Source organism: Chlorocebus sabaeus, chromosome 24 (assembly GCF_047675955.1).
Source record: "Chlorocebus sabaeus isolate Y175 chromosome 24, mChlSab1.0.hap1, whole genome shotgun sequence".
Lineage (NCBI taxonomy): Eukaryota > Metazoa > Chordata > Mammalia > Primates > Cercopithecidae > Chlorocebus > Chlorocebus sabaeus.
This window is the reverse complement of record NC_132927.1, coordinates 9,877,477-9,901,454: the sequence shown is the minus strand read 5'-3', so window position 1 is coordinate 9,901,454 and position 23,978 is coordinate 9,877,477. Positions and strand designations below refer to the sequence as shown.

Here is a 23,978-nt window from a genome sequence, read left to right as displayed (position 1 = left end):
ATTCCAATCATGTGTGAAAACTTAAGACCTCCATAGTTTCTAGAGCGTTAATAATTAGCTCCTGGCTAAAGACCGACCACAGGCATATTTCTTTTTCTAAATGTTATCTTAATTCCAAATCATCATTTCTTCCTTTGCAAGGCCTCTCAAAAACGTTTCTTCTCAAAGTCTACTCACTCACTTCTGGATTACAGAAATAATCTCTTAAATGACTTTTGTTTTTCGTTTCTGGTCTCCTCTGTTCAACCCATCCTGTACATTTTTATGAAAATAAATGAGCCAGTATCAAGTCCAGTGAACATAAGTTTCCTATGTTATAGGGAATACTACTCAAATAGAACTGCCTGGGAAGGATGGCAAGCATCCCTAGCTGGTGGTCTCAGGTGCAGGGGTTGGACAGCGGTTCTAGATGGGCTATTTAGAAGCACACTGGAGGAAGGGTTAAGTATGGGGGCTCTGGTGCCAGCCTGCATGGGTTCAAATTCTATCTGTATGACTTTTACAATTTAAAAAAACTGTTCTTTCCTTAGGCCCCTCATCTGTAAAATCGGAAAAATCATAACATCTTCAATAGTGTTCTGTGAGAAATAAATGAGGTGATGAGAATAATGGGCTTAGCAAAGTGCCTGACACGGGCAAGTAGTCAATGAGTGACGGCAATCGCGTTGACTAACGGATTCAGGAATTCTTGGGTACTCGTAAAATATGATCTTCAAAGAAGGTTCCTTTCAAACCTTTTTTTTGTATTTATAAGTAATAAAATAATGTTTTCATTGGGTCACTACTTTCTTCAATGAGTCATACTCAGAACTTAGCACATGGATCTTAGATTCTTTACCCTGGCACCCCAGCTCCTCCCTGATCTGGGCCCATTCTGGATAAGCATGCACCTTTGCCTCAGTGAGGAAGACAGGGCTCCTTCCTGCCTCCCAAATGCAGCATGCTCACTCCCACTGTGCTACTGGGATGAGTCTCCTGGGAGATCATCTCTACCCTTTTGCTCTTAGGTTGGTTTTCATGCAGGCCATGTAGGTCATCTCTCCTCATCAAGGCCAGCCTGTAATCATTGAGCTGCTCCCTGATTTCTTTAAAATATTTATGCCACAATTGAGGACAGCAGAACTATCTCCTTTCTTCTCTAGTTGTCGACTACGGATAACTCTTCTATAATAATAGTCCATTTCCTCATGGAAGGTGTCACATCTACCTCTCCTGTTCTCTATAAGCACACAGCAAAGTGCTTACAATAAAAACATGGCCTGAGTTCAAACCCTGGGTCCAGTGTCTGCTCTGGTGTGCGGGCAAGTTCTCTACCATCTCTAACCTTGGTGTAGGGCCATTTGAAAAATAAATTACTTATAAATGCCCGCTGCTGTAATTGGAACATAGAGGTAAAAGATAATGAAAACTATTACTATATCATTAATGTTATCAGAATATTTGCAACAAATTATACCTTGAGTAGACAAAGCTAAAAGCATCAGTACTGTTTTCCAAAGTTAGAATTTCCTGAATTTCAGTTAGTGAGATCTGCCCTATATAAATGGAAGGGAGGCTGTTTGGGGTACTTCTTACTCAGGACACTCCTGCAGAGCCAGAAAAAGCAACAGGCAGAGGAACTAGTATTTCTGTGAACCTATCATGCAGCAGATGCAGTGTTAGGCAATTTTTAGGCTAATTAAACAAATGAACAAAAACAAACTCTTGATAACGTCCATCAGTCGCTTATAATCGTGGTTTTGATATGTTTGGGCACGTCAAAGCAATGTGTTCCCAAAGAAGCAATATTTCTGGGCTACTAATTTTAGGGTTGAAGTTTTAAGCCTGAGATAGCTCTGCCAAGACTGCTGGCTGCGGTGGTGTGTGCTATGATGCTATCCTACTTACGCACCATAGTGTCCTGATCCTCATTACCACGCTCCCGCATTGTGTTACTCATCTGTCCCCCTCACGTGATGGTCAGCTCCTGGGAGGTGGGGAGCCTCGTCATCGTTTCCTTGGTGTTTTGTATGTCTGACACCTGGTGGACATTCAATCAATGGTGGTTGAATAATCTACACAACCCCCGTTAGCAAGTGGGCCTGAATCTTGAATGAAAATTCATTCTAGTTAATAACAACTAGAGAAAAGATACAAGTTCTTCCCTCAAGCTAATTCTTCTACTAATAGAAGATGGGCAGTGTTTCCCATGGGTCCCAAGAAACCATGATTGTGTTTCATGAGCAGATCGATCCCTCCAGCGGGATATGTCCACCTCCTGATGCACACCATTCCTCTGCTCTGCCTGCTCTTTTTCATCTCACACCTGCCTTGGAAGACTGGCTGTGAAAGACAGAGCCTGCAGAAACTGCACGGAATCTGGCCCAGTGTTGGCCAACACAGAGCAGAGGCCAAGTGTACACGGGTTATGTTGGCTATGATCCTGGCTGGGGGGGCATATGGCTGATGCAGACCAAGTGACTTAGGGTTGAACTGTGCCTATAATGTATTCAGATGCCACTTACTGATCACTGTGGTATGTGTTTAAATGGAAGAATGAGAGCAAAGAGGGTGTGGTGGCTTATGCCTATAATCCCAGCACTTTGGGAGGCCGAGGCGGGCAGATCACCTGAGGTCAGGAGTTCAAGACCAGCCTGGCCAACATGGTGAAACCCCATCTCTAATTAGCCAGGTGTGGTGGTATGCACCTATAGTCCCAGCTATTTGGGAGGCTGAGGCAGGAGAATCACTTGAACCTGGGAGGCAGAGGTTGCAGTGAGCCGAGATTGCGCCACTGCACTCCAGCCTGGTAGAGAGAGAAAGACTCCATCTCAAAAAAAAAAAAAAAAAAAAAGAGAGAGCAAAAAAAAAAAGATTACATAGATTATTTTAGTTCTAAGTAAGAGACTATGTTAAAAAAAAAAAAAACAGCACAATCAAATATGTGCATAAGAGGATAGTTAGGTTTCTCTCTGAACTTCAGAATCCCCTTGGAGAAAATTCCTCTGGTTCAATTCCTACCAGGGACCTATCTTCTTTCTCCATCTAGTTCCTAGGCTTCCCACCTGCTGCAACTCTAATACTATACCCGTTCCTCTAATCTTGGCCACGAAACTAACCTGTGAAGCTTGGGGCGAGCCACTTAGAATTTCCATCACTTTTTCCTCCAGCTGTAAGACAAGGATAACACACTGACCTGCCTCAGAGGGATGTGGTGTGAATTAACTCCTGTAATTAGTGGTTTCTGTGCTCTGCATACACCAAGAGGATATGAATGCCAACCATTATCACAGTGGCCTGGGTAAGCGTTGTTGCTAAAGCTATACTTGGGAATAACTGTTGGCAAAGAGCTGACAACTGGAAGTTGCAAACTTTACACAGAAGCAATATTTCCAGTATTTTCCCCAAGCAATCATGAGTAAATTGCTCACTAGGGGTGGAAATGGTTTCCAGCCAGTTCTGCCTCTTCTGATCTGTGCACCCTGCGAAACTCAGTCAATGCCAGGTAACTGATCCTTCGTAAGTCTGCTGTTTAGTGCAGATGAAGGATTCAGAATGGTATAATTTGGACAGGGATGAAATTTCTGTGCAGTGGTATGTATTAAAAGCAAATAACTTTGTTCAAGGCAAGAGCTATAGAAATAGAATTTATAATTTTTAATTATCCAATGACAAAGACGGCCACCTTTTTTTTTTTTTTTTTTTTTTGAAATGAGGAAAAACAGGTCATAATTAACAGCTTGTCTTGGGTTTCCTTTTAGAAACTTGAAAAACATATCCCTATCACTATTGGCAAAGAGAAGGCAAAATTGTGACCTAGAAAGCTATATGGAAAAACTGTTAAAAATAATGGGTTTAAAAAATTGATTTCCTAAACCTTCAATAGAAGATTTGAAAAAAGAATGCTGCATATAAACTGAGAGAACCTACTGTATATTTTGATAAGAGGCCTGTGCTTCTATTACTGAACAAAACATTTGCTAACCTGCAAATATCATTGTATTAATTTATATAAAAGCTGTATTTTTTTTTTCTGAGTTGTAACCACTGTGATTTAAATTTTGAAAGAGAAATTTAGTTTCAAATGGCATGCAGAACTGTGCCAAGATCCAACATCTTTTCTGGGAACAAAAGGGAGGCTGCCCTTCTGTAGCTAGTTGCGTCATCAACGCGTGGGTCAAGGAATTAGGTCCCAATGGATTCCTGGGGTTGCAGCTGTGCCTTCTGGGAGCTGGCCTAGAAGGGTGGAGCTCAACTATTGGGCCAGGAGAGTCTGGTGGGAAGGAGAGATTTTACTTTATTTCTCTTTAGCTCCCTCAGGCAAGATTCTGGAAGTACAGTTTGCTTTGCACATGTTCTCATTTTACACACAAGTACTCCAAAGTGTGAACACACACAAATTAAGGTGATAAGTATGCCTAGGTCTTGCATACCAGAAAAAAGCAATGGAGAATATTTTTCCCCCTAAACAAGATCCAGGGGATCTTGTTTAGCTTAGCTGGAGATAAAGGTGACATTTAAAAATAGCCTACTTTCCTCATGAAAAAATGGTACTGCAGCAAGGTAGCTTTTTTGAGGCAAAAGAATCATTCTAGGTTTGGCAAGACAGTCCTTGTAGAGCACTGGCTTGCTTTTGGAGTGCATCCATCATCTTCATTTCAGGATTGGCAAGAAGGTAAGTTCTTAATGATGACATAGTTAAGAAACATAGATAATTTTGGATAAAAGTTGTGTTTATGCCTGAATGATGATCTCTTTGGGTTACACAAAAGGATTAGTAGTGAGGCTGCCTTCTGACTACTAGATTTGCCACGTACAGGCACACCTGGGTATTAACAGAAGTCAGACCGATTTGGGGGAATCATGAACTTGTCCCAATCATTGCTACAGCCCCAGTAGGGATGCATTTTAGATCGGTCCATCAGAGATCACTATGGTACTTTATCTGATGGATTTATCTTTGCCTATAGTATATGAATATGGAAAGAAATTAAATGTGTGTTTACAGTTTGATAAACATTCATCATAAATTACACATTTTAATTTCATTTATTAGTTGGGGACTATGGAAAGCAGGAATTTCATTGCATACTAACTGCCATTCAGATTGAAGGATTAGCAATGTCCTGAAAAGGTAACACTAATTGAACAAAATCCATTTCTATCTTAAGTTAGTCCCCACACTGTTTGTATTCAGAATTTTGGAGAGGCAAAAGTAGCATATTATTCTTCCTACTGACTATACTCTTTGTCACTTACCCTTCCAATAGCTCCAACTCTGTCATCAAGTATAAATCTAGTGTGAATGAACTTTCTATCATTTGACACTTTGTATGAATGCTGTACTCACCATGTGAATTTTGAGCTCTATTTATGTATAAAAGAACTTGGTCCGATCTTTTAGTATTAGCATGCTGAGCAGTCTCCATGATATTAGCTCACCATAAAATGACTCCAAAAATCTCAGTTATTAATGGGATTAATGGTGATAACATAATTCCAGAAAGTTGCTACTCTATATGTAGATATATTGGCAATAAAAATCAGTCACTGTATGCCTTTCCCCAGTAGGGGATCTCTCACTTTTCCCTGATTTTTAAAGGCTTCAGATCAATAACTAGAGTGACATTATTAACACCTCCCTCAACACCTTGGCCAGCGCTAATATTAAATCCATTACACCTTCTGTTTGACATTTGCAGTACAGCAGAAAGTGCTGTAGATACAGTCACATTGTCTAGGGACTGGGGTTGGATGTGGGGTTAGTAAGATGGTTTCCCTTGCCTAACTTCTAAATTCAGTTCATTGATAGAAATCTTGACCCAATACAAAAAACCCCTCCACAACAATATACCAGATGGTAAATAATTCAGCCATACAAATACAAGTGTATCTCATATCCAAGCAGTTTTTTAATACAAAACATTGATCCTCAGATAAATTTTTACATTCTTTATGGTTATTCCTAAACATTTGTTCATCTAATTATACCACTTACTGTGAAAATCATCTAATGATGTCAGAGGAATTGAGCTCCTGTTTCTGTATAATCAGGAATAGATACCAACTTACCACAGCACAGAGGCATAAGTTGAAACTGAAGATTATTTCCATTCAGGCAAGTATTCTACTGTTTCCATTTTGCTGGCCTTTAAAACATTCGGGACATAGTGTAGGTATAATAGCATAAAGATCATACTACTATAATGATGATCCTAATGCCACAAAACAGGTTAGATTCTGCCTGAAAATTTAGACAAAACATGATAACCCATATTTGAGACAACCAGTGGGTTAGCCATGCAGCTGTGGTTATTCATCATCCAAAGTACTGCCTCATGCATTTTCCTAAATTGTCTAAATCCTGGTACAGTATTGATTTTCCCTTCTATGAGCTCACATCCACTCAAAAAGCCACAAGAGCCCCTTGCCCTGGCTGAGTTCTCTCTGAAGCAGGATCCAGGTATGTTCTTCCTGACAAGGTTCCTACAGAAGAAACTGATCACTAGCTGGTGGGAAGCAAACCACTGGAGACAGAAAGGGAATTTTATCTTAGAGAAACGTGAAAATGAAAAAGCTAGTTACCAGGAGCATATACATTATAATCTTAATTTAGAAAGAAATACAGAAAACCCCACCAAACACACAACAAATGTACATACATACACAGGAATAGAAACAAAATCTAGGAGGGTATGTAGTGCATATATATGAATAATGGTTATTTCTAGATGGTGGTGGTCTTTACTCCTTTTTCTCTGAATTCTCTGAATTTTTTGCAATGGGCCTGAATTAATTTTATAATTGGAAAAAATAAAGCTGTTTACTAAGAAGGAAGAAGGAGTAAAACACAACGATTTTACAGCCTAATATAGGGAATATTACTATTTGCCTTCAACACAGGAAGAGTTTTAAAGTTTCTCCAGGATTTTTTAAGGGAGTTGCTTTTCTGTTTACTAAGCATTTAAAAGGCATGGCACTGAAATTTATGAAAAAGATGAGGATAATACTCATAACCCCAAGATGGCAGAATCATTAGGAGTAATCATGAAAAGGCACAAGCAGATCCACAAAAAGAAAACCCTCCAAATGCCATTTGTCAGAGGTTCTGTGCTTCTCATGCTGCAGGAGCCTGCAGGACAGCAAAGGGCAGTCTCTTCCAAAATGTTCCAATCAACCCCTAAACAGGCACGCTCGGACTTTGTAACATTTTAAACAACGCCACTCATTTATCTTTTGCCTGACTTAAGATTTCTCTGAGATAATACATTGACTAAACTGTTAAGAAATGTGCATACATATAAAATATTTATTTGGGTTTGCTGTACAATCAACGGATCTTTTTTTTCTCCTCCATTATCCTGAGCCTGAGTCAGGACAAGACAATCTCAGGGCTGGCTGTTCAAAGAAACAGAATTCCTATTGTGGCATAGTATCACTGCCTCTTAGGCCGGTTTAGTCACTTATTTCCTTTATTATAATGCCAAATGTTATTTAGAGTTCAGTCATTTAGTGATGCTGTGCTGAACACATCAAGGCTTCTGAAAAATTCCATACCTAATAGTCCTTTCATTTTCATAATAACCATATATCAATATCCCTTTTCCAACTAAATTACACCACTATTTTAAAAAGAATCTGTGTTTTATCAGAGTTTAAGAGATTATGATGCAATGAACAACAGTCTTCAAAAACATTCCTTCATGTTATTAAGAATTAGGAAATCTTGTTAAAATTCTTTCAGCTTTTAAGAAACATAAGCAGCTTTGTGATGTAGTGCCTGACATGAACTTTTAAAGTAATTCCCTTGGAGCGATCATCTGCATTAGTGAAGATATTTCATTCAAGGTAGCACCCTACACCGCTTTTCAGTATTTGAGCAGTCAATCTAATTGCTTTTTTAAGCCAAAGGTAGAAAATAACCAACACTGCAGACTTTGAAGGTTAAGGTAGCTTAATGTTCTCTACTGGTGAGAGTCACATTCACCATCAAGGAAGAGAGCCTCTTCTTATGCGAGTGTAGCTAATGAGCCCAAGTTAAGTGATGTGGAAGGCAGAGTTTTCAACCTCACTAGCAAGGATGGCTAAAGGAAGGCTGGTGAAGGAAACCTAAGTAAATTTATAGTATCTTTCAATCACAATTCAATGTTAAATGATAGAGTAACTTTAAAGGAGAGAGTTAACAGTTGAAGGAGATACATATTCTCCTATAATCTAGAAGTAATAATCTGTAAGAACTGTGTTCTACTAGTGTACCTAGGGTTATTTTATGCTTGCTAGGGCTTCATAGAAGGCATGGGATTTATGAGAGTTCTTATATTGACATATTTAATTTGGGCTTGCTGTTGTATTTAGACACTAGCCTAGGATACTCTAGCAGAACTGGTTTACAGGCTATGGATTTGTTTTTCCTCCCAAAGTCTCACTGTCAACATGCATTTGGGGAGACATCAAGCTCAGTATGAATTGACAGGATGATCTAGCTTCCGAGAAGACCAGACTTAACCTTAGGCTGCATTAAGAGAAGCATAGTAGCCTATCCTGAGAAAGGTGACAGTTCCTCTGCTTTGCACTAATCAGAATATATCTAGAGGGCTGTGCTATTCTCTTCACCATATTTTTACAGGGTTCCCTCACAAACGGAAGTACAGCCAGGGCAGGATGACTAGGATGGTGAGGCTCTTAGGAACATGCCATTGAATAAGGGTTGTGGAATTAGCACTGTTTGACCTGGAAAGGAGAAGGATGGCAGGAGGAAGGGGGGATCTGATGTGTCTGACTTCACATATATGAGAAGCTATGATAGGGAAGAAGGAGTAAATCAGAAATGTGGTCCCAGAGGGCAGACCTTGGATCAGTGGGAAGTTGCAGCGAAGTAGCTTTGGGCTCCCTGTCAGGAATAACTATGAGAACTACTCAACAAGGGAGTGGGCAGCCTTGCAAGTTCATGAGCTTCCTATCGGGGCAGGATCTAGCAGAGACTGGAAAGGTTACCTGCTGGTTTTTGCTGTAGAGAGTTGGCTGTGTATGTTGGAGGTTGGATAAAAGGATCATGAAGATCCTTTCAAACTTGAGCATTTGTGATTCAAGGAAACAAACTTTTCTAAGACCTTTCCTCATACAAAGGCTTAAAACTTAAATTCTGTCATGCTGTGTGTTTGAGTCATAAGGAAGAGGTTATCCAATCCAACATCAGGATGAAAGAGTAGAAAACCATTTGCATGTGCTGTTTCTCAAATATGCCCAGATAGGAACATTCTATTGACTAAAAAACAGTCCCAATTATCTCACTGACATATCTGCCCAGTAAAGTCAGTGAGTTATGGTATAAGAATATATCACTTCCCCACCTGAACAAAAATATTTTCATTTTTAAAAGGTAAAGAATAATCTTAAATATTCTCTTTTCTCATGTGTGAGGCTCACTGGAGAAGGATGATCACCAATGCTAAGAATAATGAATGCCCTAGAAACTACAGTTAACTTCACTGAGGAAAATGGATTAAATACTTCCAAGAGTCAAATTTTTTTTTTTTTCCTTCTGTGTGAGAAAACATTGTGATTACTTCTAGGCAGGCCAAATAATTTTCTTGGAAGTAGGATGAGTTATTTTAATGTTAATCTTAACATAGGTTTTTCTATTTTTCTTGCTAATAAAATGCTTTTGTATTACGAATCTATTTTAAAACAACAGATCAAGTAAAGTACAAGCATCTTTGAAGAGTGAAAAAATAATTTTCCAAGTAAGTAAATACAACTTTGCACTTCAAATCAGGCCTTGATTCATTAAAAAATCTTAAACTTCTCATGAGAAAAATTAACATTTAAACCACTGCTGCTTGGCCAAGCACTCCACCACACAAGAATATGAAATATCTCCTCTAAAAAAGTACAAAAAGGACAAAACCACAAATGTGGAACTTCAATTAATTTAAAGCCCCAATCAGCAAAGAATAAATCCTTCGCAGATCTAATTACCAGCGCTCTCGGAAGACCCAGGCCGACCAGCCAATCTTCCCCGTGTTTGAACAGCTTGATGAACTAGGGGACTGATGGATATCAAGTCATTTTGTTTAATTTATAAATGGATTTTCCCCTAATACTTAAATTATCATCAGTACAACACAATGAAAATGGGAACATTCTGAATGCAAAGTCTATAAGAGTCCTGGAAGGAATCCCAATGAGGAATGTCACCTCTGTTCATTCCTCTATACAATTGATCTAATTAAATACTGAGGGTAGAAAGGCAGTTTAAAATGTAGCCATTTCTGTTTTCTTTTTAGCCTTAATTTATCGTTCACATCTTTCAAGTACCTTCTGATGCTTAAAAAAAAATAAAGAAACCAAGATTTCTGCAAGTCCCTAATACTTTTAATTCTCCACAAGCTAATATTTGGAATGCCTCTGCCACAGATTTTGCTGAATAATAAATAAATGCATTACATTTAGCCATGGTAACAATAAAATGAAGAGGGTATTCCAAATCGGAAGCTTTTCCCTCTAGTAATTTGAAAGAGAAACTAAAGGAACTAGTACCTTCTACATGTATTGTTCAACTGAAATTAGATCTCTGGATTATACTTATTAAAATGTCTCCTTATTTTGAAATCTCTTCCTTATTTAATTACTGCATGGGACTGGAAGCTGCATGGAATTGTTAAGTACCCTTAGACCTATTTATAGTCTCTTCACATGGGTAACTTGAGCACATTCATTTGGCAAAGGTCCTGCCCACCAACCCACACATTGGGTTTGCAATTCCCACCTGGCTCGGGGGTCTCCGACTGAGAGGAGGAAGATGCTGAGCTGGCTCCATCCTCAGCAGTGCCCTGCGACAGGAGACCCCGCCCAGGGGGGAGCTTCATGCCCAGCTGCTCAGCCATCTCCACGTGGTCTCCAGGGTGGACATAGTCAAAGACACTGCTGCCTGTCAGCTCCACCTAGAGGGGGAGAGAAAGGGTAGGAAGGAAAGGCATTACATAGGCTTCTTCATTTTCAAATTCAACACAGTGATTCAGATTCTGAGTAGAAAAGAAAATACATCCAGGTCCCAGAAACAATCCTGGTTCTGTCTTCATCTTCAAATACTTAAGGATTCTTGAGGTGAAAGAGAAAGATGTTTTCACATGTATTTATTTAGCAATTGTTAAGCTCAGTTTTTTTTTTTTTTCTTACACGCTGTTCTTTGCATAAAGCCAAAACATTCTGTGAAATGTGGACGAGTCTGCCTTGTATTCAACTGTTTTATCCACGCATCATCAAATACTTGCATGTTTGGTGTCAACCAGATGATTGACTGAATTCTACAGTTTTCTTATTGAGAAGTTTGAGTTTTGGATAGGAACAGCTATAGAAACAGCCAGAGATAGCAGTTGAGTATTTTCCTTAAAATACACAGATTTCTAAGATGTGTTTTTATACATAACTTCTGATTTCCATGTAAATTTAAATGTAAGGAGGGCTGCTTACAAATATATGCAAAGGCATAATGTTTTCATTAAAAATTACTCATTAGCTCTATAATCGTATGAGGGATTTTCCATATAAAAGAGGTCAGCTGGGGTCTGAAGCAGCCATATTTTTTTTTTTTCTGCTGCAATCAGCTTGTTTTGCCTTCAATCTAAAAAGGATACATAGTAAAAATCTCCTTGAGGGCTTTTTAAAAAAATGTTTTATTTTGTGTACTCTTTGAATCAGGCTAACTCTAAAGGCAGAGAATGAATATCAAATATCAGAACTGTTTCAGCCTGAAATAGAGGCACTGAGTATTTTAATGCTGTCAGGCATGACCCCTGCATCTGGGTCATGCGCCGCCTGAGGGGGCAGAAATTGCTGGTAAGGACTGGCCTTACCTCTGTACTCCTCTAATGCTCTAAGTTTTATCTCCTAAGAATAGTGGTAATGCTCCTAACATACAACAGGGAGAGATGTGTCAGCAATAGGACAAGCAAAAGCTCTTTCCCAGGTCACTAATGGGTTTCCCGGTCCTCTGGAGTGCAATGGTTTCAGGCCAGCTATGACATACCATGGAAGCTGCCAGAGCTTCAGACTGTCACAAGTTTCTTGGTGGATATTTACCTAGAACCCCTGCCTACCTCATTTCCCTTTCCAGGATAATTTCCAGCATCCCTCCAGATTCCACCTGCATGCCTGCACCCTTTCATGCCAAGAAGGAAGACTGGCGGTGGAACAACCGTCACAGAGAGTGTAATACTCAGAGTAATTCTTGTCCCCAGAACTCCAAGTCTCAGTAACATGATCACATCTACTCCCAGACTCCATTTGATTAACATCTTAACAGGCTGCAGATCTTCAACATCTACCAATTAACATAGGTATAAGTCAGAAAAACAGGAGGCTAAATTCAGTTTGGTTAATAGCTATTCCTGAAAAAGGCTCGCATAACTTTTACGGAAAATGAGGTACTTTCTCTTGCTATTAAATTGCACTCTCCTACTGTATCACCCAACCACTGACTATATCATTTTACAATCCCCATTTCCTCCATTTGGTATTGTTACAGAGCGTAAAGGGATTCACAGTGATCAGCTCTTACCCTCTGGGAGGGGGGGATTACATGGAAATAATCCCTTTAATGTGCGCCTTGCCTCTAAGCACTTCACACAGTAATAAATGGGTAAACTGACTTTGAGCAATTAAGAAATTAAATGAAACTAATAAAATGTGTGTTTTAATATTTCTTGATGGTTATTTTGTTTGGAGATTAGTGAATATGAGGAAGTCACTCTCGTTTTGCATGGAGTCCAATTGTAGCACTTTCATAAATATTTCTGTCACTTTTCTCCAACTGATTTTTTTTCTTTAATACTTCAGTGTGCCTTTTGGCACCGACCATAGATTGTGATAGGATGACAACACAAATGGGAGATAAAATAGATTTTTTTAGGGGAGCTGGTTATTGAATATTCATGTAAACCAGTCTTATAGAGAGCAGAAACTGGCCACTCTCTCCACATCCTGATTTGCTTGGATGTGTAGATACTTCCTTCCCATAAAATAATGTCTGGAGTATGGCACATCTAGGACAGGACTGAGTATCTATGTGCCACAGAGCACTAGGGCATGGTGAGGACTTTTTTTCCCTGTGGCCTCATGGGATTTCCCACCAACATACCTCCAACATACCTCAAAGCTTAATGATGAGGGCGAGGTGGGCACTGAGAGTTTGACATTAACATAGTGTTTATATGTATACTGTAGTTAAGGCCGTGCAGTGTGGAGGAAAGCCCCACTACTTGGAGTCATAACCTGACTTCAAGATCACTGTGTGACCTTGGACAATTAATTTAACCTCCCTGGGCTTCAGTTTCCTCTTCTAAAAGTCGCAGCATTGCTGCTCTGCAGGGCCCTAGGAGAACCACCCACATTGTATTCCACATGGATGCTCCCCTGGAGTTTTGTTTCTTGGGAATGGTGCAAGGCTGTGGCCCTGAGAGCTGGGAAGAAAACAAGACTTGGTTTACCTGCCTCTCAGCCTAATTTTGAAAATCCAGTGAAACTATGCAGAAGGAATCACTTTGTGAGAAATAAGCACCACAAACACGTCTTGTTGTTGTTGCTGTTGCTGTTTGGTGGATCAGGATGAATGACATGAAGAAATGCATATTATTATGTACCTTTGTTTCCTCACTTTGGGACATCACTGTACAGCAGGGGTGATACATGCTTTCAGCCTTAATAACAATACTGGCAGTTACCTACTATGTGCAAAAAGTATTAATTTTTGTGCTTTGCTTTGATTAATCCTCATAACAATCTTTTGAACTGGTATGATCATGTCCCGTTTACAAAAGAACCTGAATACTAGAAAAGGCCAAGGGTGGAAACAGAATTTGGTTCAAAGCCCACTTGACCTATCACCCCTCAGGTAGTAGCACTAGCAGCCATAGAGGCTCAGCAGAGACCTCTGAATTCCCCTGTGCTTCAGCTTGCTTTATTCAGGAAAGAACACTGAGCACCACGAAGGGAGGAGGCTGAGGGCAGGCAGCCTGCCAATCCCCTGGAGCTGGAGATGTTCTGCCATGGAACTCTTGGGCCAAAACAAGGCACTAAAGGAGGTGTACTAAACCAAAATAGGGGTAGGATTAGATAAAGGTCAACTTATATATGCATCTGAGTCGTCATCATCATTATCATCACTTCTTACATGTATCTAACACTTTCAACATTTCTCATACTACTTTGACTTCATTTCACTTAAATTTTAGAACCAGAAGACACCTTAAAAACCATCTTTTAATATCTCCTTACTTAATGGGAAAAAGCCCTACAGTTCTGAGAATTCAAATGCATGTTCAAGTTTACCCAGCTGTTTAGTGGTAGAAACAGGGCTGTGAGCCCAACTGTCTAATTCTTAGTCTACCACTTTTCCCACTAAACCCTTGTCTGATTTTTTTTTCTCTCTTATGGATACTCACCAGGTGAGACAGACTAGAACTCATGTTTCCTGCCACTAAATTCTGTGCCTCAAAATAGACTACAGACAGCAAGACGGAGAATTTTTTGCTTGATGAACAGACATTACTTCATGTTAGCTTCAGGTTGGAAAAACAAATAGAGCTCCAATCCAATGCTAATTAGGTACCTTTAAATCTTCAGTTACCACCTCTTCCAAAACATGTGCCTGCTGAGAACTAGGACTAGTCTGTTATATTTAGTAGCTATATTACAAATGTTTTGTTGAATGAATAAAGAATGGATATTTATGCCTGAAAAAAATTTTCTTTCACTTGTACTTGATTTGGAAAAGTTTAAGTTGGTTCTTTTATGTTACTATAATGGCATTGTAATGATAACATTATTTGCTCCTTAAAATGTATTATAATATAGCACCATAATATATTTATTCACGTTAAGTCCTTGAGCTTAACTGAGGATGGGATTGTATAAGTGCCAGGAAGGGACAGGTTTTAAGAAACTCTTTAAGAGAATAGTGTCCATCTTTCATATTCCACTTGTTTCCAATCTATGGCAAAACTCTGTTTAACTGGTTGGTTTCCAGTGTTCACACCCTTATGTCCTCAGGATCTGACCTGTAACATAGTTCCATAAAAAATAAATATTTGTTCTTAACTCTCCCTTCAAATCACCAATAGTAGAAATTTAGAGAAATTTCATTTTATGTTAATTATTGGTCCTATCTTCAATCCTTAATTATGATCTAATGAAAAAGTAGAGCCTTCCCCCTCCAATAATGTGTTCTTTTGATTAGTGCAAATTGCATTCTAAGGCAACTGTGAGAACTTCAAAAATCCATGTTCTGTTTATAAAACTCAAGATAACAGACCCAATGATCTTTGAACTGTTTCTCTAGCAGAAGAAGAAGGAAGCATGGCTGTTTCCAACTTCACCTACTTGGTCTAACTTTACTCTAGCTGAATAACTCTAGAAGAGAACTTACTCTCTCATGTTGCTTAGTGTATTACAAAACAGCTGAGAATGTATCAGGGGCAGCAGATAGGCAACAAGTAATAAATAATCACATCCAGAAACAGCATTTTGTTTAAACTCTTTTTCTCCTGCCTTTTGCCCAGTGTTACCATAGATTCCTCCAGGACAAGCCATAGTCACTTGTGCCATCCAGCATATCCTATAGTCAAGCTAAACCACACAGCCTTTGTCAAATTTATTTCACATTCTGTTAGCTTGCATGTAATTTGCACACTAGACACAGCTGATTTGGTAACTCTGAAGTTTCCTGGAAAAAAATGTAAATATATTATACAGTGGTTTGAGTTGACTTTTCCATGTCAGGTCACTGTACCCTGCTGGTAGATAGGATGGGGGACTAATTTGTCTTTTCATACATCAAGCAAGCATGTCAATAGCCTTTGCTTGGCCCCCTGGGGTGAGCAATACTTTTTAACTAGAGTGATGTACTAACAGTGCAACTCATTGAATTCAGTGCTTCTTTGATTGAAGGGGTTTGGTGCAGAGGAGGAGTAGGCAGTGATCTTGTAAGTTATCTCCATATTGGAACAACTTAAGAGAATACTTTGATAAAGAAAGGCCATACATCTGTTTTCAAGATATTTCTTTCTTTTAGACTATTTCAGTCTTAGGAACAATACAAAGTTGGTTTTTATCAATAGAAAAGGTCATTTAAAACCTATTTAAGGTAGAATGCCATAAACCTTTTGTAAGGCTGCTATTAAAAAATACTTTGAGGGCATTGAGGTTACTGCAGGGGCTCTTAGTTAACCTCTTTCTCAGGAGTCCTTTTGCATCCAGGCTCCACTCCCTTAGGGAATGCTAGCAATATCTGAATAAAAGGCCATTCCTGAGGAGGACTCTGTTTGTGGTAAGTGGCTCGGAAACTAAACTCCCAGGTGAGGCTTTCAGATCTACCCAAGAGACCCTGACATCCCTGTTAGAAAATCCTGCCCCAGGATGAGGTGGAAGTTCTATCTCGCCACAGCAGGTCAGGATTTGTATTTTTTTTGGGGGGGGAGGGGTCACATTTATATTATTGAAGGATAATAAAGTGATAAGAGAATAAAATATAATAAGATATGATAGCTTGATTAGCATAGGTTTTCTTTGGATTTACTGGTATCTTAATGCCATCTTCATAACTTCCTACATGTTGCAGAATTCCACTGAATATTTATGAACTGTTTTGACAGAAACTTGATGTTCTTTACTGCTCTGTCTCATTCTATGTATTTGCTGACTTATCTGAAGAAAAACGCATAAAAGCATTGGGTCTGTTACAGAAATACGTGTATAAATTAGTAGAACAAGAAGAAAGGTTCTATATCAGAATGATGAGATAGAATGAAAAATCCTTCCAGTGTCATCAAATAAGAACACGAATCCACTCTCTTTCTACAGATATGTTAACAGAGGCTTCCCTTAGAAGAATTTTAGCTAAAAGATACCACATCATGTGTTTATTTTATCTTCAAAAATAAACATTTTGACTCCCGTGGGAATCCATGAAGTACGTTTTTTTGTTTTACATACATTTTTCTATCACCCCGGGCGTGCCTGACTTGAGAATTCCAACAGCAGCATCCAAAGAGACATTGCATATGGGAGGCTGAGGCAGGAGAATTGCTTGAGCCCAGGAGGCAGAGGTTGCAGTGAGCTGAGATCACGACATTGCACTTCGGCCTGGGTGACAAGAGTGAGACTCCGTCTCAAAAAAACAAAAACCCCAAAAAACAACAAAAACAAGAGATAGTGCATAACTAGTTCTGAACTTTGATTAAGATGTGCCAGGAGATAATTCCAGGGGATGAGTGGATCTCCTAGTTCTCAGAGAAGAGAAAGAAAAAAGCAGACTTTCGGGGAAATAGAGTCAAAGAGGAAATAAAGAACAAACTGAAGCTACTAATTGAGACGGGCACAGTTACTTGGAAGTCAGCACGTTTAAATACTTCTGGAAACAGTCTGTGTATAAAACAGATCCACAAACTCTTTGAAGGTCTCCCCCATTTTTGTTCTAAGAATAAATTATACGCTATATTTCATATTTTCTTGTAATCTTAGATCAGGTATACCTCCATCACACCATACTATGGAAGCAGTGGTTTTAGAACAGTATTGATGTGTCAATATCCTTTTCTTTTTCTTAAGAGACATCAGTTAAAAGAAGAACCTAGAGAATGCCTTAATACTGTGGGGATATTACATCACAGGAATGAGCCCAGGGATTTGTGAAAGTGACTAAATCAAGAAATTTTAAAACCTTGTTTTACAAGGTTCCTATAGTTTTAAATTTTTCAAGTGTCTGTAGGGGAGAAAAGGCCAACTTCTTAGTATTTATCACAGTGCTGAGAAGGAAAAAGGATGCCGTTAGAGGTTACATCATAGCAAAAAGTGAAACGATGCCAAGAAAGAAACATTAACAATCTTAAAAGTAACTGAAGTCAGTCTCTTTTTTTCTGGAGATCAAATGAATAGTAAGATGTCACTTTCAAAGCTTCTTCATTACCTTGGTGATAAGGACACCAATCAACATAAAATACTTGATATTGGCATAGTTAATCCATTATCCTCAAATTTTACATGTTTCAGTATTTGTCATTTAAAGCTGGATATGTGTTGAGGTGCCTGTTATGCACAGCCAGACTTCAGTATCAATACATCTCAATTTTTGTTATTGTTCTCATAGTGAATTTTGTCCTTCTTCTTTGATTACATGAACAAGAAAGAGTGGAAAATGCTTGCAAGATTGAAATTTAAATATTTCCCTGATTCTAAACAGCCATTTTATTTTGAGACAGGGTCTTGCCCTGTCACCTAGGTTGGAGTGCAGTGGCATGATCTCAGCTCTCTGCAACCTCCACGTCCTAGGCTCAAGCGATCCTCCGGTCTCAGCCTCTGGAGTAGTTATTTGGGATTATAGGTATGAACTACTGTGCCTGGCTAATTTTTTTTGTATTTTTAGTAGAGACGGGGTTTTGCCATGTTGGCCATGCTGGTCTCAAACTGCTGGCCTCAAGTGATCGGCCTGCCTCAACCTCCCAAAGTGCTGGGATTACAGGCATGAGCCAGCTCGCCAGCCCAGCTCTTATATTTTAAGAAAAGGTAACTGGATTAGGAAAACTATAATAATTCTGGGGATGATTTTTGCATTTATGTTTTGAAAGCTACAAAGTAATTTTACTCTGGTCATGGCAAAATAATGTGGTTTATATGACTAAAACCTTAGATATGCTTAATGCACCCATATAACAATTACATACCCAAATAATAATAAATAATAAAACACACAAATCATACAATTAGTCATTCCTGAGTGTTTTCAAAGGGGCTACTGTATAGTGGAAGATCAGCAACAGCGCTTCCCACCAGGAGTTGCGTCACAATGTTTAACTGATACTGTTGGGTGAAAAAAACAACAGCAAAACCAGAAAGATTTAACAAAGATAATTCGTTTGTACACCTCAAGAAATCTTTAAGAGAAAGCAAAACCAAAGGAGGATCTTGCTTGGACTGGAGCATTATGTCAATGCTGTCGCTGCTGTATTTGAAACAACTGGCTCTCCTTCTCCATGTCCCCATGAGGGGTCTTTAAAAATCTTATCTAATGGGTTGATAGGTGCAGTAAACCACCATGGCACATGTTTACCTCTGTAACCTGCACATCCTGCACATGTACCCCAGAACCTAAAAAAAACCTTAGAAAACCACAAAGTATACTAAAATATTTCAGCCACTGTAGAATATGGGTGGTTAGCCCATGTTATGAAATTATTTGGGGAGTTAATCCAATAGGAGAACAAGAAGGAACAAAATTCTTCATGCCGTGATTAATCACTGACCCTCCCGAATACCATGTGGGCACCATGGCCATGGTGCATAATTTATTTCTAGTGAATTACCATAAGAAAAAGGCCTAATATACTGCTATTTTTATTTTGGCTATTGTAACTACTAACTGTGGTAGTGTTTGAGGTTATCTTCTATGAAAGGAAGTCAATACCCTGAACACTCTCTAGGTGCTATTTTAAAGGAATAAGTTAAATTCACAACTGTTTAATAACAGACTGAGTTAGTCTCAGAGAATGTAAATAGAACTGGCAAGTAGAAAAAAATGGGTCAAAAGAAATGACTCATTCCAGAGGCTAAAAGCCTGCCTGTATATCTTAGGGTATTTTGAGAGGACTATGGTGGTGGTGAGGGAGCAAACCCTTTTGAGAAACTGATAGGTTCTATGTCTTGTCTCACCAGACAATGCTGTAATCACACACATGTAATCTGGCATTTTGGCACCTTTGCTGTTTATCCAGGAATAGTCTCTAGAGCTGTACTGCCCAATATGGAAGGTGCGAGTCAGGTGTTGCTACTGAGCGCTTGGCATGTGGCTGCTCTGATTTGTAATATGCTATAAGCACACATTAACACCAGGTTTTAAAGACTTTATACAAAAATACAAAGAATGCAAACCATCATATGTTTTATATTGATTGCATGCTAAAATAATATTTTAGATACGTGAAACTGAATAAAATAGCAAATCATTAAAACTCTTCTCACTTGTTTTTACTTTTTAAAATGTGGCTAGTAGGAAAATTTAAAATTATCCATGTGGGTTTGCAGTATGTTTCTGTTGAACAGTGATGATCTAGAAGCAAGAATTCTTGGAGTAGAACATGAAAATGACATGAAAGGGAAGAGGTATAAGATAGTAAAAGATAACAGAAATAAATGTCCAAGGAATAAAAGAACTGAAATAGTACATTTAATTAGTCAATCATATATTTATTGATCATCTACTCTCTCTGTAACACACTGTATTTGAGATTTTAGGAATTACAAGAAACATTACAACTCAGCACCTGCCCCCAAGTAGCTTACAGTCCACTTTGGAGAGATAAGAAAAACACATACAAAGTCAAATAATATGAGAAAAATATATGACAACAAACACAATGTAGTAGACGATGAATTTTTGACATGAGTACTGTAGATCACTGCCTCTCAAATTTCTCCAGATTCTTTAGAATTTCCTTAAAACGCAGCATGGACTCCCAGAGATTCTGGCTCCAGAGATCTGGGGTAGGGGCCAACATCCTGCATTTAGGAAGCTCCTGGGTGATGCTGAACCTGCTAGTTCATGATTCACACATTGGGTAGTACTAGTATGTCTGCACCCAGACGTGGTTGTGAACCAAAAGTATCTGGGACAGCAACTCCCATTCTGACTCCTCACAGAAAAGAAAGAGAAAGGACAGGCGGCTTGGATGAAAAGATGGGAGCAATCCAGGACACAATAGGGTTTTAACTGCACTGGAGCTTATAAGAGCAGGGGTAGTATATTACACTGTTCTTGGATAAAGCCTAGGATGTTGGGGAAGCATTAGGCAGAGGTTCAATAAACACTAAGTGATTGATTTAGGCCCTAAAGAGATAGATCCATGCTAGTGTTCATTAACTGTTTTCCCGTTCCTTTTAAAATACTAAAGAACAGGTTCAAGTAATCATTTATAGGAAATGTCATATCTCATTTTTCTTCTCAGGTTGGTACCTCAAGGACAATTGTCTCATTGTAGACATAGGTCTAGATAATTGGCACACTTTGAGCTAACTTCTTGTCCTACATTTTTAAGCCCTGGACCCATGATTTTTATCTCATTTGTTCCTGTATATGCCACACTGGAATGATCTCAGTTTATGGTGGATGATTTTTTTTCCCCCCAATAGGTGAACACAAAACCTATGGCGTAATTTGGAATTTTAATTAATTAATTAGAGACAGGATTTGCTCTGTTAACCATACTTTGGAATCTTTTTTTTTTTTTTTTTGAAGTTTAATTCTGAAGAATTTATTTGTAGGTCTTTTTAAGCAGTGGGTTTGAGTGTTAACTTTAAAAAGTGTTAACTTTAAAAAAAAACCTTTAAATTTTTTTGTTGCTACAGAGTAAATGTATATATTCATGGGGTGCACGTGATGTTTTGCTACAGGCATGCAATGTGAAATGAGCATATCACGGAGAATGGGGTTGCAATTCCCTCAAGCATGCATCCTCTGAGTTACAAACAATGCAATTACTGAATGTCACCTTTTATGGAAAAGGTCTGTTCAAAGTCATCATGGTTTTTTTGTTTGTTTGTTTTTTAAAATTACACTTTAAGTTCTGGGATACATGTGCAGAACATGCAGGTTTGTTACAAAGGTGTACACGTACCATGGTGGTTTGCTGCATCCATCAACATGTCATCTACATTAGGTATTTCTCCTAATGCTATCCCTCCCCTAGCCTCCCACCCACTGACTGTCCCAGGTGTGTGATGTTCCCCTCCCTGTGTCCATGTGTTTTCATTGTTCAACTCCCACTTATGAGTGAGAACATGTGGTATTTGGTTTTCCGTTCCTGTGTTAGTTTGCTCAGAATGATGGTTTCCAGCTTCATCCATGTCCCTGCAAAGGACATGAACTCATCATTTTTATGGCTGCATAGTATTCCATGGTGTATATGTGCCACATTTTCTTTATCCAGCCTATCATTGATGGGCATTTGGGTCGGTTCCAAGTCTTTGCTGTTGTGAAAAGTGCCGCAGTAAACATATGTGTGCATGTGTCTTTATAGTAGCATGATTTATAATCCTTTGGGTATATTCCCAGTAATGGGATTGCTGGGTCAAATGGTATTTCTGGTTCTAGATCCTTGAGGAATCGCTGCACTGTCTTCCACAATGGTAGAACTAGTTTATACTCCCACCAACAGAGTAAAAGCATTCCTATTGCTCCACATCCTCACTAGGATCTGTTGTTTCCTGACGTTTTAATAATCGCCATTCTACCTGGTGTGAGATGGTATCTCATTGTGCTTTTGATTTGCATTTCTCTAATGACCAGTGATGTTGAGCCTTTCTTCATATGTTTGCTGGCTGCATACATGTCTTCTTTTGAGAAGTGTCTGTTCATAGCCTTTGCCCATTTTTTGATGGGTTTTTTTTTTCTTGTAAATTTGTTTGAGTTCCTTGTAGATTCTGGATATTAGCTCTTTGTCAGATGAACCAATTGCAAAAATTGTCTCCCATTCTGTAGGTTGCCTGTTCACTCTGATGGTAGTTTATTTTGCTGTGCGGAAGCTCTTTAGTTTAATTGGATCCCATTTGTCAATTTTGGCTTTGTTGCCATTGCTTTTGGTGTTTTAGTCATGAAGTCTTTGCCCATGCCTATGTCCTGAATGGTATTGCCTAGGTTTTCTTCTAGGGTTTTTATGCTTTTAGGTCTTACATTTAAGTCTTTATTCCATCTTGAGTCAATTTTTGTATAAGGTGTAAGGAAGGGGTCCAGTTTCAGTTTTCTGCATATGGCTAGCCAGTTTTCTCAACACCATTTATTAAATAGGGAATCCTTTCCCCATTGCTTGCTTTTGTCAGGTTTGTCAAAGATCAGATGGTTGTAGATACGCAGCATTATTTCTGAGGCCACTGTTCTGTTCCATTGATCTCTATATCTGTTTTGGTACCAGTACCATGCTGTTTTGGTTACTGTAGCCTTGTAGTATAGTTTGAAGTCAGGTGGCATGATGTCTCCAGCTTTGTTCTTTTTGCTTAGGATTGTCTTGGCTATATGGGCTCTTTTTTTTGGGATAGAGACATGAAAAACCCTTCAAAAAATAAATGAATGCAGGAGCTTGTTTTTCCTTGAAAAGATTAACAAAATAGACCACTAGCCAGACTAATAAAGAAGAAAAGAGAGAAGAATCAAATAGATGCAATAAAAAATGTAAAGGGGATATCACCACTGATCCCACAGAAATACAAACTACCATCAGAAAATACTACAGACACTTGTCTGGGCACGGTGGTTCAAGCCTGTAATCCCAGCACTTTGGGAGGCCGAGACAGGTGGATCACGAGGTCAGGAGGTCGAGACCATCCTGGCTAACACGGTGAAACCTCGTCTCTACTAAAAAATACAAAAAACTAGCCAGGCGAGCAGGCGGGCACCTGTAGTTCCAGCTACTCGGGAGGCTGAGGCAGGAGAATGGCGTAAACCCAGGAGGCAGAGCTTGCAGTGAGCTGAGATCTGGCCATTGCACCCCAGCCTGGGCGACAGAGTGAGACTCCGTCTCAAAAAAAAAAAAAAACCAGAAAATACTACAAACAGTTCTATGCAAATAAACTGGAAAATGTAGAAGAAATGGTTAAATTCCTGGACACATATACCCTCCCAAGACTAAACCAGGAAGAAGTAGAATCCCTGAATAGCCCAATAACAAGTTCTGAAATTGAGCCAGTAATTAATAGCCTACTCACCAAAAAAAAAAAAAAACAAAAAAAAAACAAAAAAAAAACCAGGACAAGATGGATTCATAGCCGAATTCTACCAGAGGAACAAAGAGGAGCCCGTACCATTCCTTCTGAAACTGTTCCAAACAATAGAAAAAGAGGGACTCCTCCCTAACTCATCTTGATACCAAAACCTGGCAGAGACACAACAACAAAAGAAAATTTCAGGCCAATATCTCTGATGAACATCGATATGAAAATCCTCAATAAAGTACTGGCAA

General features: G+C 38.9%; 1 protein-coding gene across 5 annotated transcripts in view; it reads right to left on the bottom strand.

Moving 5' to 3' along the window:
* Window positions 1-23,978, bottom strand: part of NPAS3 (neuronal PAS domain protein 3) — an 862,608-nt gene that overhangs the window by 116,888 nt on the left and 721,742 nt on the right. For all 5 annotated transcript variants that reach the window (XM_073010914.1, XM_073010913.1, XM_073010915.1 and 2 more), the window contains one exon: window positions 10,748-10,922. In XM_073010914.1, coding sequence (XP_072867015.1) covers window positions 10,748-10,922 — 175 coding nt within the window. The remainder of the gene's footprint in view (window positions 1-10,747; window positions 10,923-23,978) is intronic.